This window comes from Fulmarus glacialis, unplaced genomic scaffold, assembly GCF_000690835.1.
Source record: "Fulmarus glacialis isolate BGI_N327 unplaced genomic scaffold, ASM69083v1 scaffold19324, whole genome shotgun sequence".
NCBI classification, from domain to species: Eukaryota; Metazoa; Chordata; class Aves; order Procellariiformes; family Procellariidae; genus Fulmarus; species Fulmarus glacialis.
In genome coordinates this window covers 33859-51859 of record NW_009206344.1, presented here as the reverse complement: position 1 = coordinate 51859, position 18001 = coordinate 33859, and the positions used below count along the sequence as shown (strand labels likewise).

Genomic DNA, 18001 nt, shown 5'->3' with positions numbered 1-18001 from the left:
CAGACAGAATTCATTTCCATACTGAGTGCTTAATAGTTCCTGTCAGAACAAAACAGCTGGGAAACATATGGTATCCATTTCCCTGTATCACTTGGAAAAAATTTCATATGTAAATAAAACCAACATAAAAGTGCAGGCCTTTGAACCTAGGATCTTATACAATACATAAATAAGTCAGTACAGTGCGTTCTTTGTATTGGCCCACTAAGTTACATGCCTTTTGATTATTATTATTTTTATTTCTTCTTCAGAGATGTGTTCTTAAGCGCTTCCAAAAGTATTAAGGTAATTTTCAGACATCCGTAACTACTAAGCTATACTAATCTTTCACTTCAGACATTAATGTTGCACTGAAAGTGTATATATCTGTTTCCTTAGGAAGGTGTTCATGGCAAATTGTGTGTTTTAACCACAAATTAGATCCCACTGATAGGCAGTTAGCAAGTGTAATAAATCTGCTTTGTTTGAACAGTATTCTTGACATTCAGAATGCATTAACTCTTAGTGTACATTGAAAGGGGCATAGAAACTGCCTAAAGGGTTTAGTGGTTTTAGGGCTGTCCCTCAGCTGAAAATAACAAAATAAGGAAAACTCTTTGCCAGAGTTCCACTGATTATGGAGATCATAAATATCACCAGCTGGGACTGTGTGGAAGAGTGCAAGTTCAGTAGGATTGAGTTCAAGTTCAGTAGAATTAAGAGTTCAGGTGCCTTGAGCTCCCTTTCTTCTCTGCAAGTAAGATTCATTGGTCAAACTCCAGATCCTGCAGTGCACTGAAATAATGGTCTGGAAGGTCCAGAGCTATATATATGTGTGTGTGTGTGTCTATATATATGCAGGTTATATATATAAGGGATGGGAAGTTTGACAGAGAAGCCTGACTTACAGAGGAGAAGTGGAAAAGGAGACATCATACCTGAATAAGTAGGCTTAATTTTCAGGTCAGAAAATCACAAAATCGTTTAGGTTGGCAAGGACCACTTGAGATCATCTAGTCCAATGGCCCTGCTTAAGCAGGGTCAGCTAGAGCAGGTTAAGCCCAGGACTGTGTCCAGTTGGATTTTGAGTCTCTCTACAGGTCGAGACTCCACAATGTCTCTGGCCAACCTGTGCCAGTGTTTGACCAGCCTCACAGTAAAAAAGTGTTTTCTTGTGACCAGATGGAATTTCATGTGTTTCACTTAGTGCCCATTGCCTCTTGTCCTGTCAGTGGGCATCACGGAGAAGAGCCTCATGCCCTCTTCTTCATTGCTTCCCATCCCGTAATTGTACATAAGGATAAGAATCCTCCTGACCCTTCTCTTCTCCAGGATGAACAGTCCCAGCTCTCAGTCACTCTTCATATGAATTTCCAGTTCTTGTATGAAAAATACATCTCCCAGAGATAACAGGCCTTAAAAATTAAGTCATTGTTACTGCTGTTAAAACAAATCCACTAAAAAGTTTTGACTAATGCTTTTGTTGACCTCCTAGAAAATCATCCTACTCTTGTGATGCATCTCTGCGATAAAAAAAAGCAGAGTGCAAACAGGGCAGGACCACTGTAAACACCACTAGGCTCTTATTGATGTCCATTACTTGATTAAAATTACTTTATTTGTAAGCGATTACAATGTGTGTCCTGTTTGAAGAAAGTTTCTTTTCTGGAGTGTCAAATTCTTCAGCTGTTTTGATAGAGATGCCATTAAATCTGCTTAGATATGAATGTGTCATGTTACCATATAATTCTTGTTTCCGGTGTTCGGCCAGGTATATCTTTAAAGCATGCTATATCATGTCACACTTCTGGTAGTAATCACTTCTAAATCACATTCCTCTGTTTCTCTAGTTTCCAGCAGCAGCTGGAACTGTGGAGTCTCAACTCTTATCGGAAATGCACAGAAACCAACAGGAATTGCAGATGTGTGCAATAAATTCAGACCCGTGAAGAGGGTTTCCCCATTAAAGCACCAGCCAGAAAGCTCTGAGAACAATGAAAGTGATGACCAGAAGAACCAGAAGGGAGAATACCAGAAAGGCAGCGATTCTCAATCTGCACCTCCAAATGATGACCAGAGCCCAGGAGGAGAGAGCCTTGAAAGCAAAAACATTGAGCCCGCTGTTCTGCTTGGGGAGCTGGAGCACTATGACCTGGATATGGATGAAATTTTGGATGTGCCTTATATTAAATCAAGCCAGCAACTTGTTCCTTTTACAAAGGTAGCTCCTGAGAAAAAACTTTTGGGTGTGTGTTCAACAGTGAATGGTCTTAGTGGCAAGACGTGCTCTGCAGGGAACACGGAGAGCTCTCCTGCCGGGACGCAGTTCTGTGTGCTGTCTCCTGTGAAAGGCTCTCAGCTGAGGAAAACACAGCCCATTGTCCTTGATCAGCACAAGCATTTAACAGAAGAATTAGAGCTTTCCCAGCCTTTAGTTAAGTGTAGCTCAGTCCATGAATCTGAAGCGCCGGGCAAGGGCTTCCTCAGCAGGACATTTGTTGATCCTCATGCTCACAAAACTGAGAAGACTATGCCAAACTGCCACCTGAGGACTTTCCACCTGCAGACGGCAGTGACAGAAAGCAAGCAACTGGAGGAACTGAGCATGAACTGGAGCAGCACAGGGGGCCCAGAAGAGAGGAGCGAAGAGGTGAAAAAAATTAAGAGCATCTTAAACATAGTAAAGGAAGGACAAATATCTTTACTGGTAAGTGTCATCTTTTTCATAAAACACATAGAATAAGGATGATGTGTGATGTGGTTTATTAAGCCAGCAGAGCTGATGAAGTGCGTATTTTGAACCGCTGCCCTTTTTATCTTGTACACTCTTCAGAAATGGAGCATATGGGCTTCCAAATGGAAAGTTTTAATCTTTAAATCAAACATATAGCAAAACCAAGATACTAGTTTTATATAAACACGGCCAAGATTGCTAGTTTATGCAGTACACTGAAATCATATAGAAGGCAGGCATTTTAACCATTGAGATCACTTAAATACTGAATTTAAATCTTAATTGAGTTTTGCCTTGTGCAACATTTGTGGGTCGCTTTGTTCAATTATTGCTGGTTTACCTCAGTTGTTATTTAGAGGCTGATGATGGGAACAGAGGGGCTTCTGTTGTATTCTGATTATTATTCAGGAGTGTTTATGCTGTCTTGTTGCAGCAGCATTCTCAGGCAGGAGCTTTCTCTAAAGCCTTGTTGGCCTCTGACCCATATGAAGTTTTTTGGTAAATTCTAGCACTGTGATCAGGCACTATTAATGATGGTTTCCAAAGTAACTAGATGCGAGTTAACACAATGATGCAGAGCATGTGATCTCTACTCAGAACGGCTGGTGGAGGCGCAGTGTATGTGTAAGAACTTTTTTTGTTAGATGTTTGTTTAGCTTCTCTGTTTACCAGTCTAGCTCAAGCACAAAGGCACGCTATTAACATAGCAGCAAGAACAAAAGCAAATATTCAAAGACTAGGCAGAGACAGAAGAGAATATTAGATTACTCAGGAAGAAATAAAAGCAAATTAAATTCACCCCGAAATAGGAATTGGGGGGGAAAAAAGAGGTCATCATAGGTAGGTAGATGGAAAGAAAATGCATATTTTTTCCAAACAGGTCGAAACCTCTGAATGAAGTAGACTCATCAAACAGTACTCTGGCAAGTCTGTGCTACTCTAGGAACTTATCATTGCTACTCCTTAACTCTGTCTTCCTTCTTCCATTTTCCTTCTGGAGTTTCTCAATCCAATTGTTTTGTCTCAAAATTAGATTTGGGCAGAAATAATGTATTGGGTCATGGTTGTGTAGTACTTGGGTAAATATTCCAACAAATTTTTTCATGGAAACAAGCTATCAAACAAAAGTCTTCTGTCGTGTGTTTTAGCTACATTTTAGATTGTGCTTAACACAAGCTGCCCCTTTTGTGATGAGCAAAATTAATCAGGAACTTTTTTTAGGAGTCATGGATGTTTTCTGTTCAATTACTCATTAATATAATGCCAAAAAAAAAAAAAAAAAGAAAAAGGGGAGAAACCAAACACAAAATAGACAGAAATTATGAAAATGTGGGTATTTTTGCAGCTACTTCATTCATGAAACTAGTATAAAGACTTAAACCTGCTCAAGATCTTGCACTGTTGTATGACAATTGCATGAGAAGGAGAGAGACTACACAGTGAATCAAGCCAGTGAGCATCCCACCTCTATCCTTTTGCTAATAGTAACCATGTGATGTGAAAAGCTCCTGGTTTTGAGTTGTAAAAGAACATGCCTACGGGGAAACATCTTTGTATTTGGCTTATGTCTTGGGCCATGAGCCTTAATGTTCTGTCTACCTTTTCATCCTTAGTTGGAACTAACATACTGCCTTTTTTAACAGCCACATTTAGCAGCAGATAATCTGGATAAGATCCATGACGAATGTGACAACAATCTGTTGCATGTAGCAGCGTCAAAGGGACATGCAGAATGCCTGCAGCATCTCACTTCTTTGATGGGTGAGGACTGTTTGAATGAACGAAACATTGAGCAGCTAACTCCAGCTGGATTAGCAATAAAGGTAACTTAGTCTCTGTCTCTACTGTAATGTGACATGAAGTCCATTTAGTTTCTTTCTGTGGTGGCAGTAAGTAATACATCCAGCAGGATGTTATTTTTCAAGCGTTTTGTTAAGTGAGAGCATAAAGAACTGTTGGCTGGTACCACATAAGCAAATAAAAATGGATTACTGTGCAGGATACAATATCAGCTGTATAATACTGACATTGTATATGTTGTTGTCAATGCATATACATTCATTTTAAAATCAGTTAACTGGCTCTAAAAAAAATTTGTTATATTTTAAGGAACTTTAATTTAACTCAGACTCAGTTGTTTCTTTAGAGAGCATAACAGTTTCTTGTTTTTTTACAAATACAGGTATAACCTTGTAAGACAAGTGTAAGAACATGTTTACAAAGCATAAAAAACCTCTGATCCACATCTGGAGGTGAAACCTCTTGGTTGCGTAGAACAATCGCATCAAAGTTAAAATGTACATGTTACAGAACCACCTGTCAGAAACTGCAAAAATTAATTTCAAAGCTTACAGGAAAACCTATTATGTAGGAAAATGTGAAAACTATTTGTATTGCTGCACTAAAATAAAACATAGTGGTCTACAGGAAGGCTGATAATGTAACCATACCGATTCTGGTTCTTTAGTAAGTGAGATTGAATGGTTGAATGCCATTCCTTTTAGCCACCAAGTACCCTAAGAAGAAACAAGGAAAGGGGTGAAATATAATACAAGAGTTTCTGTTTCTTCCGGGGTTTTATTGTTATTTTCTTCTTGGGAAAACTTTAGAAGCTGACAGAGGACTGGTGGATTCCAACCTGCAGGTTTGCATCTTTGAGACGTCATTTCAGTGACCTAGGGCCCTGGTGCAGGTTTCAGGGTTGGTTTTTTTTTACTTTTCTGGGACAATCCATATGAATATAAAATTAAACTGGTATCTAGTTGTACTAATGAAATGCTGTTATAAAAGTGAGGTATTTAGCTTCAATACCTTGGCCCGTGTCCAAACTGAATAGTTACAGTCTGCCAATTTAAAGTCTTGCAATTTTAATTGGAAATCGTTTTCTTTCTTGTTTTTTTCAACATAGGTATGTAATGTGTTTATAAGCCAATAAAACCTTAAGTCTTTTTCTCTGGAAGGGTTGGCTTTTTTAATAATTGGTTCCTTTAGTTTCTATAATACTTGAGGATGCTTCGACATTCACAGAAAAATGTGTAATGTAATGGAGTTTTTCATGTAAGTGAGGGTGCTCAGGCCCAAGTGTTTGTCATGATGACCTGCATGGCTGGACTTGTCCTGGATCATTGCAAAGTTTTGTGAGAGCCTTAAAGTAGTCTGCATAACTAAACTTTGTAGCTCTTGATCCTTACTCCCAATTGTTTTTGCACACTGATAGAATGGACTTTATTCTTCTTGCTCTTACTTCATACCATTGTAACTCCCATAATGTTACACCATGTGGGACATGCCCCTATGTTCCACAAGAATGATGTCCATCAGAACGGAAGAAAACTTGTATGCAGGAACATAAATTTCCATGGAAGAGAATTTCAACAATTTAGTGATAATACATAACATTTCTCAGTAAGGAATGACTTAATTAAAACTAATTCTTTTGATTTAAGACCTCTTCTGACCTTGAGCTATGGGCTCGAGAGTGAAAATGGAGTGGTATGTTATGGCCAGTCACACTGTCATATTGATGGTTAATTTTAACTAACTGTGGAGAAATCCTTTCCACATTAGCAAAATTATCTTATTTAGCAGGTACTTAATTTTAATAACTCTTTACCTTAATATTAAAAATACAAAAATATTTTACTCTGTTGTGATACAAAGGAAAACAAAATAAAAAATTATTAGTTAGTCATGCTTACTAATATTTGAACCCAAATATGATGATGAGGATTTTTCTAGTGTAATAAAAAGAATACAGGTAGTTTCATTGTTTTACTTCATTACTGAAATTGAGAGAAATAGAGGAAAGTAAGTGAAGTAAAATGGTGTGCAGTTTTGTGTTTATATACATACATTACATATAGAAGGAATAAGACAAATTAATTTTATTTCAATTTTTCTTTCTCCTGTATAATTTTAAATAGGTTAGTATTTGTTACATTCTTCTCCTTGTTTTTATAAAAATAAAACTGAAACTTGAAATGGATTTTTTTTCCTTCTCATGATAGCTTTTTCCGTTTTATGCACACAAACAGCTTTTTATGTTATGTATGTTGGCCTCTGTGAGGTTTTGACTGAGCAATTGAAATACTTGTTTCAGCTATAGAGAATATAATAGCCTTTATGAACATGAGAGTTAAAAAATGAAGTAAGAGCAGGCCAGAAGGCAGGTCATGCCAAACTGCATTTACCAAGGTACCATCATTGAAAAGGGGCTGCAGCAAGAGAAGCTGCTAAAAACTCTTGCCTTTACACTGGGCCACAAGCACGCTCTGAAGAAAATGTTCACCTCTTCCCACAGCATCTACATCCCACTTCACAGTAACTTGCAAACTACTGTGAGTGTGCATAGCAGCTTGGGAATCTTGAGACTAGGCTGTGAAAGGTGCTCAGGGCAAGAACCGCCTCCTTGTTTGTGTTGGAACAGTATCTATTACAGATAAGTCTAATCCATAAGGATTAGGTGTTCAGATACTACATACATAGGAATAATTTAGGAAGCATGCATTTAATTAATGGTCAATGAAGGCTTGAGTTTGCTGTTCACTCTACTCCAGCAAATTATTTCATTTAATCATTGAGCCTTGCTGTACAAGTGATGGAAAGAGAGCTATGGTTTTGCACTGAACAATCTGAGAGTAGGGGCCAGATTGTGTATGTAATAATATTTGACTGCCACTTTCACATCACTCATTTCACTATAATCAATAGCCAAACTATGATTGATCCAGGACAGCAAGATAAACAAGTGCATTACGTGAGAGCAGATAAAAGAACTCATTTTCAAACAAACAGGAATTTCATAACATTTTAATAATTCTCATAAGATTTTCCCTGTTGTAGATGTGTTTAGAACTGAAAGAGCTGGAATTTGAATTTTTTTTTAATTTGTTTAGAATGGTCAGCTGGAGTGCGTTCGATGGATGGTGAGCGAAACAGAAGCTATTGCAGAATTAAGTTGCTCAAAAGACTACCCAAGCCTTATTCATTATGCAGGTTGCTATGGCCAGGTATGACTTTCATTTACTTTTTCAAATAGATTATTTAAATGCTCATACAAGAATTTCAACTTAAAGCATCTTTATCATTTTAATTACAGGTGTTCTTAATTAGTTCAAATATAGCAAAATCTTTTGCCGCTTAATCTGTGGGGTTTTTTCAGTATTTTCCCCTTTAAGTCTTTTTTTTTTTTTTTAAGCTTTAAGTAATGGCTAGGAGAAGGTTAGCTGGCATATTAGGCCAACCTATCAATGCCAAGAACATCTAGGGAGATTAGCTGTCATGATCCCTAGGGGACTCCTAGGACACATCAGAAAATCATCAAACATTTTGGGATAGTTCACATTCTCTTTCCAGGAGAGACTAATCTCAAAAAATTTTGGCAAATTGTGACAATTTACGAATTCAGTATATTGGCAATGAAGTGAGGTGAAACTTGAACATCATCTGTCTATCTTTAGCCAGTTTTATTGAAAATTACGTATAAAAATACGTTGTAAACCAATCCTGTTCCACACCTAACTTATCTGTAAATCTAATGATGAGAAACCACAGAAGTACAGCATTTCGGTGCTTTGCTAATGTCTGGGGAAACATATACCACTTAATCACACCACATTCTCTTCCCACGAAGTCTGTTTTTCCTAAGTAGACCTTGCAATAACCCCTCTTCAAAGGACCTTTTCCAGGATGTGCTACACAAGGAATAGTGATCGGTTATTCTTCTCTAATCTCTTTGGCAGATGGGCCACTTTATCACCCAGTTTCTTCAACAGACATTAAGGATAAATGCAGGAAACCCACTATTTTTGTGCTCGTGCTTTTTTTCTCTTACTTGTTAGGAGAGAACAAGCAAAATGTAACCACTGAGAAAATCATCTTTTTCTTTCCTGTGGAAGTGTGGTTGTCTCATTCAATGCCATACAATTACAGTGGCGTGTTTCTGCTGTTAAATGGTTCTGCTCAAGCATGAATTTACTGGAGGGGGGAGGAAAGAGAGGGGGCAGGCTTGGAAGGCTGTGGAGCTGGAAGTCTACCCTTTCTCCTGCTGTTTCCATAGGCACACGGACACCCTTGTTTTCATGCTGTGCAAAGGCCTCCATTGCCTTTTCTCCACTAACGTACTACGCAGATGTTACTGGTGCAAGTTAGGACCCTGCTGGACACTGATCGATTGTGTCCTGCTTTCCGTAGCAAGCTTGGCCTGTAAACCTAGCACTGAATATAGGGAGGCTGGGAGCCAGATCAGAACTGGATTCGAGAAAGGCATGTTTGCTACTGGGAAGAAAAAATTTGGAAGAGAAAGTTTCATGTGAACTTACATTCATATCTTCAATTGATTAGCCTAATTTTGTCCTCATCTCTAAAGATATTTGTACAAACTAAATCCAGAGAAGCTTTGGTTTTTTTCAGTGAGCTATGCTGTCTACTGCCAGGAACAGATCTGGCACTCTTTATCTAGATTCTTTTCAGAGCAGGACGGAAGCTCTACCAGTTAAGAAACACCAGCTACAATCAGCCACCCATGAAATTTAAAAAGGTGATATATACATTGCTGCCAAATTTTCTTAGTTAGCTGAATGCCAAAGAAAGTTCACATGTAATGTCAATTATCTTTTTTTTAACAATCCATAAACATCTTGCAAACCTGAGGGAATGTTGAGGCTGAAGGAATGCCAGACTATCTTACCCAACTGTGTTAAGAAGAAAAAAACTTCGAGAAATTCAAATGCGTAGTTGGCGCTGTCCTCGAAGCTTTAATTTTTTTTACCATTACTTACACGAGAGATAATCCATGTAAACACTGGTCTTGGCAGAATTACAAGAGTAATATTTTTACAAGGAAGACCTGTTATTGAATCATTTTCTAAAAGAGTCAGTCCATCCATTGTTTCCTCAGGCATTAGGCATGCACACCATATTTTTCTTCAATAAATATCATTTAGAATGGGCGGCAAAAGGGAGTTCGTAGCAAAGCTCCTATGTTAAAGGTCATCAAACCAGTCATGGCCTGACTCCAAAGACATCTCAACAATAATATATTTGTCCAATGAGAGAGAGAACACATAAGTTCATCTGATGGAAGAGGAGAAGAGCTTAAAGTCAACCTATAGCCTGATCAGCATACCTCCTAGCAAGGGCTTCTTTAAGCATGGGATTATGCAAGAAGCAACCATGGCTGTTGGCAGGCCTCTCCATGCCAGGCATAAGTCATGGGTACATGGCAGATTGTGTACCTGCTGTGTCTGGCACAGTCACCATGTGACAGGAAGGAGATTGCTGAAGGACAGCAATCCTAGGTGCACATAGTGGGTCCTGACTAAGAGCTTCACAGGGCTGTAAGTTTTTTCCAACATGGATGCTGTGGTAGCATGGACTGCACAGGTAAGAGGCAGAGGGTGGGGAATGCTGAGGGTTTGTTGCCTCTAAGCTCCAGGGGAACTTTGGGGAACCAGGGCTATAGCATGACTGAGGACCTAGAAGGGGTTCTGTGCGCCGCTTGGCAGTGGTGTAGTGCTGGAGAGCACAGTGGGGAGGAGTGTGTGACATTCAGATACACAAATGCCTAACAACCCACCTTTTTTGCACCTCAGGATGTTTGCCTTCCTGTCTAATGACATTTTTGCAAGGAAAATGTGTTGTTTTCACTCACTCCTACTCCTCTACTGTGAAGGGATACTGGGAAGGGCAGCTTATTTAATTAATATCAGGTGATGGGGCTAGGATTAGCTGTAGAGTCAGTACTCTTCACCATGCTAATCCTTCCATTTGTAGTTCATTTAATGATTTAAATGGTCTTTGCTAGTTGTTCTTTCTGCTCCAAAAGCCAGCTGATGGAGCCAAAGTCTACAGCCTGTCCCAGAACAGAAATTACGTATTGTGACATTTTCCCAGAATCTTTTTTTAGGCAGATTTGAATTATTGTAGGTCTAGAATATGCCAGAGGGATGTTAGCGACTGCTACAACATAAGACCATTGTAAGTCTTAAAATTATCAGATATACTGAATAATTCATCAGTATTTTTCAGTTCCTGTTGCATAACAAATATGTGATTATTTTCCATTATCTTAATCTCATTAATTTTCTTATTATCCGTCATTTTGTCTGAATAAATTGAGTTGATGACTATAAACCTACTCCTAAGAACACTTTTCTTCCAAATACATAATGTGAGTGTTACTAAAGTGATATATATTTTGATTTATGATGTTTTCATTTTTCCTAGATGTAAGTGAAGAAAATAGTTGTTTTCTTTTTCTTTGTCAAGGATACATTTGTTAAAAAACAGTCATTTGAGAGAAGCACAAACTGTTTGAGTAGGCCTCTGACTTTCTGCCTGTGATCAGTTGATGCACAGACAGTCCTAATTACGGATGATTGCATTTAGCCATCCCGGCACTTGATTCCCGTGTTGATAAGATAAATGACTAGAAAGCATCATTTGCTCCATGCTGATTGTGATCATAAAATTACAGAACATGTTTAACATTCTGGTCTCTATTATGTTCCAAAGAAATATGTAATTTCAAAGCTATAGTTGTCTTCCAATTCTGCAGAGGAGTTTTGCTAAAATATTTTTCTTTTAATTATTGAAACATAAGTGCAATTTATAGGAGTAGTGTAATCCTTCTTCACTGCTGGCCAACACCACAGGCATCTCGAGAAATTGCTCGAAAGTATTCTAAAAGGGATATGTGATCTGAAGTCATTTCTCCATGCTGGCTGTCAGCTGTGTTGGGCACTCAGCCAAGGAGAAGTAAAAATACCTACCTTCACCATGTAATAAAAACAAAACTACTGTTAAAGTGGAAATAGGAAGAAGATAGTCCAGACAGACTAGCCCTCTGAAATAGTAAGCAGAGATCCAGGTGTTTGAATGGGTAGAATCATTTGGAGGAGACCTAATAGAGTCCGAGGATCCATCTCCTTTTCCTTGACATTAAAATTTCTGTGGTACTTTTATGCAAAAAAGAGGTTTATACCCAAGGTTCCTAGCTAGAATTTCCTTTCCTCATTTTTATTCTTTCTCTTTCCTACCTGATCACTGCTTAGAGTCCTAGACATGCTTTCAGTACTCTTTCATTTAGTTACACTTCACTCTTACAGACCCACATATCTAACTGTGAGCAATTATGTACTTATATATCACTGAAGCTACTGAAGTGGTGCAGTTTAAGTCTGTGCATTGGTGTTTGCCTCACCAACACTCGAATGTACAAAGCCCTTTTGAACTAGAGCTCCTAGCTAGTATAATACACGATAGATATCAATGGAAGATATAAAAAATACATGTTTAAATAAAAAAGTTTTAAGCTAGAAAGTAATTTATTCTCTTCAGCTATTCAGATGCAAAAACTGGGAGTACAGCTGTAGTCAGCTGTCTTTTAATGGACCTCAGTTTTTTATGTAATCTATTGATTTATTCTACATTTTCAATATGTATCACATTCAACAGGGCGCAACGAAATTTAATTTGGAGAGGCATGGAAGGTTCCTAGAGAAAAGAAGATTTTTCCAAATAAGCCTGCTGGGGAAAATAAGAAATAAAATAAGCTTAGTGCACATATATAAACTCTCCATTATTAGAAAAGAATACCAATATAAATGTGTATTACACCTGCGTACATACACAAAAAGCGATGTTAAAAAGAATTAAGTTGGCACCTCAGTTTTGGCTTCCAGACTTGCACTTGCAATTTTTGCGGTCCAAGTCTCCCCATCCTTCCCAACATGCAGGCACATACAAATTGTCCATTAGTCAATACACTGAGAGCTCAGGATAGAGAGATTTCCTCGGTTTAGTTGTGTTGCTTCTCCTCTTGCATAACAGCCCAGAGCTGGGACACAATGCTAGATTTGAAGAATCAAACTGCTCAGCTCTCTGATCTGCGCATACTCCTGTTTTAATTTTCCAAAGAGACTTGTTAAGTTTCACCAAATTTCATAAGCTGATTTTCAGATTGACACACAGGCTGTTCTGCCTCAGATCTCCTCTCCAACATACAGGCATGCATGTTTTTTAACGTACAATTTCTCAGAATGTGTTACAGAACTCATATTTTTCCTATTATGTCTTTTTATAAAACAGATAAAGTATTTCAGCTTATTTCCTTGGGAAAAAAAAACAACAGAGGTAGACCCATGATACACTAAGTCCTACAAAGTTAAGAGAGACTGAAAACACGGAATTATTGGACAGTATTAGTAACAGATGACAGTACCAATATTCCTCTAGTACATTTAGCTTTTCATTATTTCTTATGTTTTGTGACATCTCTTTCCCCCTCTCTGTAGGAGAAAATTCTTCTGTGGCTTCTTCAGTTTATGCAAGAACAAGGGATTTCACTGGATGAAGTTGACCAGGATGGAAATACTGCTGTTCACATAGCTGCTCAACATGGCTATCTAGGATGCATACAGGTAGAGTGATACCTATATCAGAAACCTCTTTACATCAAACTTGAATGACAACAACCATTAAAATTACAGGAGATCTTACAAGTGGGAATGATTACTGATACATTAAAATATACTAGAAGGAAGAACTTTAAACCAGTAGGAGTCAGACTGAAATTCGGAAAAGCTCTGGTTTTTGGATTCTATTCTCAGTTATGCTATTGTTAGCCTAAAGTAACTGTTGTATTGCAAGAAGAAAGCATCATATTGTTTATACATAAGCAGCTAATGTGTATGTTTTTATGTTACAAAAGGGTAGCCAGTGTAGATATGCGTACTCTCCTTACTGTTTTGATATTTTCCTTCTGTTTCTTTTTCCAATGAATAGTTGTAGCTCTCTGGCTTAGGGGAAGTCTAACAGATAAGTTTCTTCTAAGTTGAAGGATTTCTACCTTGAGTAAACCATCCTTTCTGGACTTGTAATCTTCGAATATATCTATGCTAAACAATGCAGCATGATGGTGATTTCTAACTGATTCTCCATGAATCAGCTTGGCCACTGAAAGCAATATAGTTCTGTTGTATAGAGCTGCTGAAAAGGGTAATTTGTCCTGCTGAGAAGGCTTACACAGCTACAGTACTTTTGGGAGCCATCTCTGAATAAACCAGTTCGGATACCTCTGTACAGTACCCGTGTTCAATGCAGACATACCAAACAAGCTGTAGGGTTGAACTGGATGGCTAGGTGAAGCTTCTCAACTTTGCTTTGAATTGCAGATGTACCCTCTGTCCATCAAAGTTACTAGAAACACTAGTCACAGGAGTACATTTAGTATTTGGTATTGTCGTCACTTTGAGTGAAAGCTGTTTGGAGAAGAAATAATAATAAAATCATTCCAGAAGACTGCAGAAAGGTATTTGAGAAGCAAATTAGTCATTGGAGAAGAATAGGGAAAAGAATAGATAACCACATGGCAGAAAGGCAAGAAATAGAAATCAAAGTGATCAAGATCAAGTCTTTATCAATGATCTGGATGAGGGGATTGAGTGCTCCCTCAGTAAGTTTGCAAACGACACCAAGTTGGGCGGGAGTGTTGATCTGCTCAAGGGTAGGAAGGCTCTGCAGAGGGACCTGGCCAGGCTGGATTGATGGGCTGAGGCCAACTGTATGAAGTTCAACAAAGCCAAGTGCCGGGTCCTGCACTTGGGCCACAACAACCCCATGCAGCGCTACAGGCTTGGGGAAGAGTGGCTGGAAAGCTGCGCAGAGGAAAAGGACCTGGTGGTGCTGGTTGACAGCCGGCTGAACATGAGCCGGCAGTGTGCCCAGGTGGCCAAGAAGGCCAACGGCATCCTGGCCTGTCTCAGAAATAGTGTGGCCAGCAGGAGTAGGGAGGTGATCGTGCCCCTGTACTCGGCCCTGATGAGGCTGCGCCTCGACAACTGTGTTCAGTTTTGGGCCTCTCACTCCAGGAGGGACATTGAGGTGCTGGACCGTGTCCAGAGAATGGCAATGAAGCTGGTGAAGGGTCTAGAGAACAAGTCTTACGAGGAGCAGCTGAGGGAACTGGGACTGCTTAGCCTGGAGAAGAGGAGGCTGAGGGGACACCTTATCGCCCTCTACCTTATCGCCTGAAAGGAGGTTGTAGCGAGGTGTCGGTCTCTTCTCCCAAGTAATTAGTGATAGGACAAGAGGAAACGACCTGAAGTTGCGCCAGGAGAGGTTTAGATTGGCCATTAGGAAAAATTTCTTTACTGAAAGAGTGGTCAGGCCTTGGAACAGGCTGCCCAGGGCAGTGGTTGAGTCACTATCCCTGGAAGTATTTAAAAGTGTTACCACATATGAACTGATCCACAGCACCTCTTAGGCCACTGCAAACACAGATGATTTGTGTTAGTTCAACCCTAAAAGAAATACAGCTAGTCACTTCTCATTAGCTAACCTCTTCAGAGAGCTAAATATATTTATGCACACTGTTATGTTGCATCTACAGATGCACAGCTGCTTCTTATTATTATAGCAGTCTATATATCTGGACACAGAGAAGACATAACTCCATAAAAGCCAGTTTGAGAGTCTCACACAATAAAAAAAGAAAAACAGGTGACAGTTGAGCTGAGTGAATAGACTTGAAAAGAACAATCAAATAGATTTGGAGGATGTGACCATCTCTGCTTTTTCTCGTTGATGGGACATGTCTTTCTTTTAAAGATGTCAGGAATGGACACTGTACAAACTCTTGTGAAAATAAAATAAACAAATCATCACATCCATGCTAAATCTAGTGTTTTTATTGTTGTAGACAATTGCTACGATCAGTTAGAAAAAGTTGATAGAAGAAATGTTTATGATTTACTAGTGAAGACCACTGTTGTGGTAGGATGTGTGCTTAGGGTTGCTAACTCAACAGTGCTTCATCAACACGTACAATGCATTCGAAGGAGAAATGAGAGTAGATGATTTTGAGCAGAGTGGTGACATCTGCAGGCTTTTTTCCTGGATAAAATTAAACCAGAAAGAGAATAGCCCTGCTTTCCCCATGAAGAATGAAATGTAATAAATGGCTTAAAATTTTCAAGATTATTTTATTGTAGATAAATACAAAAATCAACAAGTGTTTTGTGTTGAAGTGAAGCCATGAGAAATAAACCGTGAAAATAACTAATGACAACAAAAATATACAATGTTAGTAATGTCACCTCATTACACATCACAGTCTTAAGTGCAGTAGATGTTTTGTTGTGCTGTGAAACAAAATAAGCCCTCTGCCCAGCGATCTTATAGTCTAATTTAAAACAATGTACAGTGAATGATCTGGTAAAAAGAAAGAAGTGATAAAGGAGGCAGGGAGATTATAAGTAGCGGTACAAAAGATGGAGAGTCAAAAGCTGTCAGTGATTTCCTGGCCCTCTCATTCACTGTGGTTATGAGCAGGTGACATTCCTATCATGTTCCAAACTATAAGATTGCTTTCTGCAGAGTCGTAACTCTCCCTTCTTGATTTTCTTTATTGGCAAATTATACCGTATTTATTGACATGAGATGCAGTGCAAGACTGTTCATAAGTTTCCTTTCTATACAGATTTAGCAGACCAGACAGACCATCATTCCTCTTTTCTGTCAGCAGGTGTAGAAGTCTCTGTGCCTGCTGTTCTGAGTTAACAAGGCCACTCCAATCCTCGGTGGCTTACCGGCTCTACTTGGATAAGTCAACCAAGAGCTCAGCCACACAATTCCTCTTCTGCATGTGTATGTGTAATGTTAATGATGCTGTAGTTTTTGGATGCATTATGGTTTTGTTCAGAATTTTTTCCAAAGTGCTATGAGCAATGCGTGTCTGAACATTGCTGAGAACATTTAGGTCCTATTCCAGGCTGTCCAGTAAAGCGAATAGTGCATGACACTGGTTATCACCAACAGATCAGAAGAAGTGAAGCTTTGGTCTCAATTCTTTCTTCAGTTATTGGATATCTTGAGGTCAGCCTGACAGAACTTCTCTTAAAGAGTAAAACCTGACACATATTTAAGTATCTATCTCTTTAAAAGAAAATAGGGAGTAACCAAGCAAGTGCAAAGCAATGAGACTTCCTTCAGCATAAAAAAAAAAAACCCCAAACGCAAACAAACCCCCAAAAACCCCAACCAGATTGAAAAAGTCATTGTACAGATTTCTTTCTGCAAAAAGAAATTTGTGCCTGTCTGACCTAAAGTAGTTGTTGGAAAGTATCTGCCATACCTTTCATATCCAAACATCACTTGGCTAAGGAATCAGGACATTGAGACTGCTGCGTTGAGTCTTTTAAACTCAGGGATTCTGCTGTGGTAGGAAATTGAGAGCTAAACCACAAAAGGAGTCAGCAAATATTGTAGCGAAGGCATTACTAAAATGAGATTCTAAGGGTGTGTTGCAATGCCTTGCAGTGCAGAGATCCCAAGAACAGCAGATACCAGACCTGGTAAGCCATTACAGCTCATCACCACCCTCTATAAACTGGTTAGCAATGTGTTCATGCTGCCCTGGACCCTGATGTTATCTAGCACAGTTGTCCTTTGAATTGTACTTGCTTGTGTCTTCTTTTCTAGGTCCACTATGTGCAAAGTTAGCACAGTCTTCAGTAATGCATAGACAGGTGCATCTGCAAAACTTTATTACTGTGGCTTAGGAGAGAATCAATAGATGCCTAAATGTAAGTCAGTTTCTTGTTTTCATTTGGTGGTCCCACTCACTGTATGAATGCTACAAGTCACGCTATGCTGTACAAACAAAGGAACAGAAAACAAATTAATTGAGTAGAACTGCAAGGGAAGAGGAAGGAAGAATGTACTCTTTTTGTAGTTCTTCTGAACGACAGCTCACTCTTGTGTGTGAAGAGTCTTTGCCACTTGAGTGATAGATTTTAGTGGTATGTATTTTGAGTTCAAGCTGCATACAGATTTGTCAGTGACTGATTTTTAAAAATGATTGGCTTAGACCAACGTTTTCAAGCATTTTATTCAGGATTGCTTTGTGTCCAGCCGTTCCTGTGGTTGACCAGAAGTTACAGCAGAGACTTACACTTACAGATGTCAATGTTTCCTTTTGTGTTTTTACAGACATTGGTTGAATATGGAGCAAATGTCACCATGCAAAACCACGTGGGAGAGAAACCCTCACAAAGTGCTGAGCGACACGGGCACACCATGTGTTCCCGCTACTTAGTGGTTGTGGAGACATGTATGTCATTGGCGTCACAGGTTGTCAAGCTAACTAAGCAGCTGAAGGAGTAAGTGTTTCATTGTTAGCAGAGGGATCATTCTTAAAACAATACCCTACTTTGTCTTCAGTTTATTAGCAGCATCTGTTTTCTGCTTCTTATATATGATATTTTCAAGTCATATTTCTACCTTATT

At 38.9% G+C, this 18001-nt stretch overlaps 1 protein-coding gene across 1 annotated transcript in view; it reads left to right on the top strand.

The window, feature by feature from the left end:
* Nucleotides 1-1829: 1829 nt before the first annotated feature.
* The window catches only part of SNCAIP (synuclein, alpha interacting protein), a gene marked incomplete at its 5' end in the record, with an annotated part of 33777 nt that continues 17605 nt past the window's right edge, over nt 1830-18001 (top strand). Inside the window, 5 exons of the mRNA XM_009575718.1 lie at nt 1830-2686; nt 4357-4536; nt 7609-7722; nt 13009-13134; nt 17705-17874. Coding sequence (XP_009574013.1) covers nt 1830-2686; nt 4357-4536; nt 7609-7722; nt 13009-13134; nt 17705-17874 — 1447 coding nt within the window. The remainder of the gene's footprint in view (nt 2687-4356; nt 4537-7608; nt 7723-13008; nt 13135-17704; nt 17875-18001) is intronic.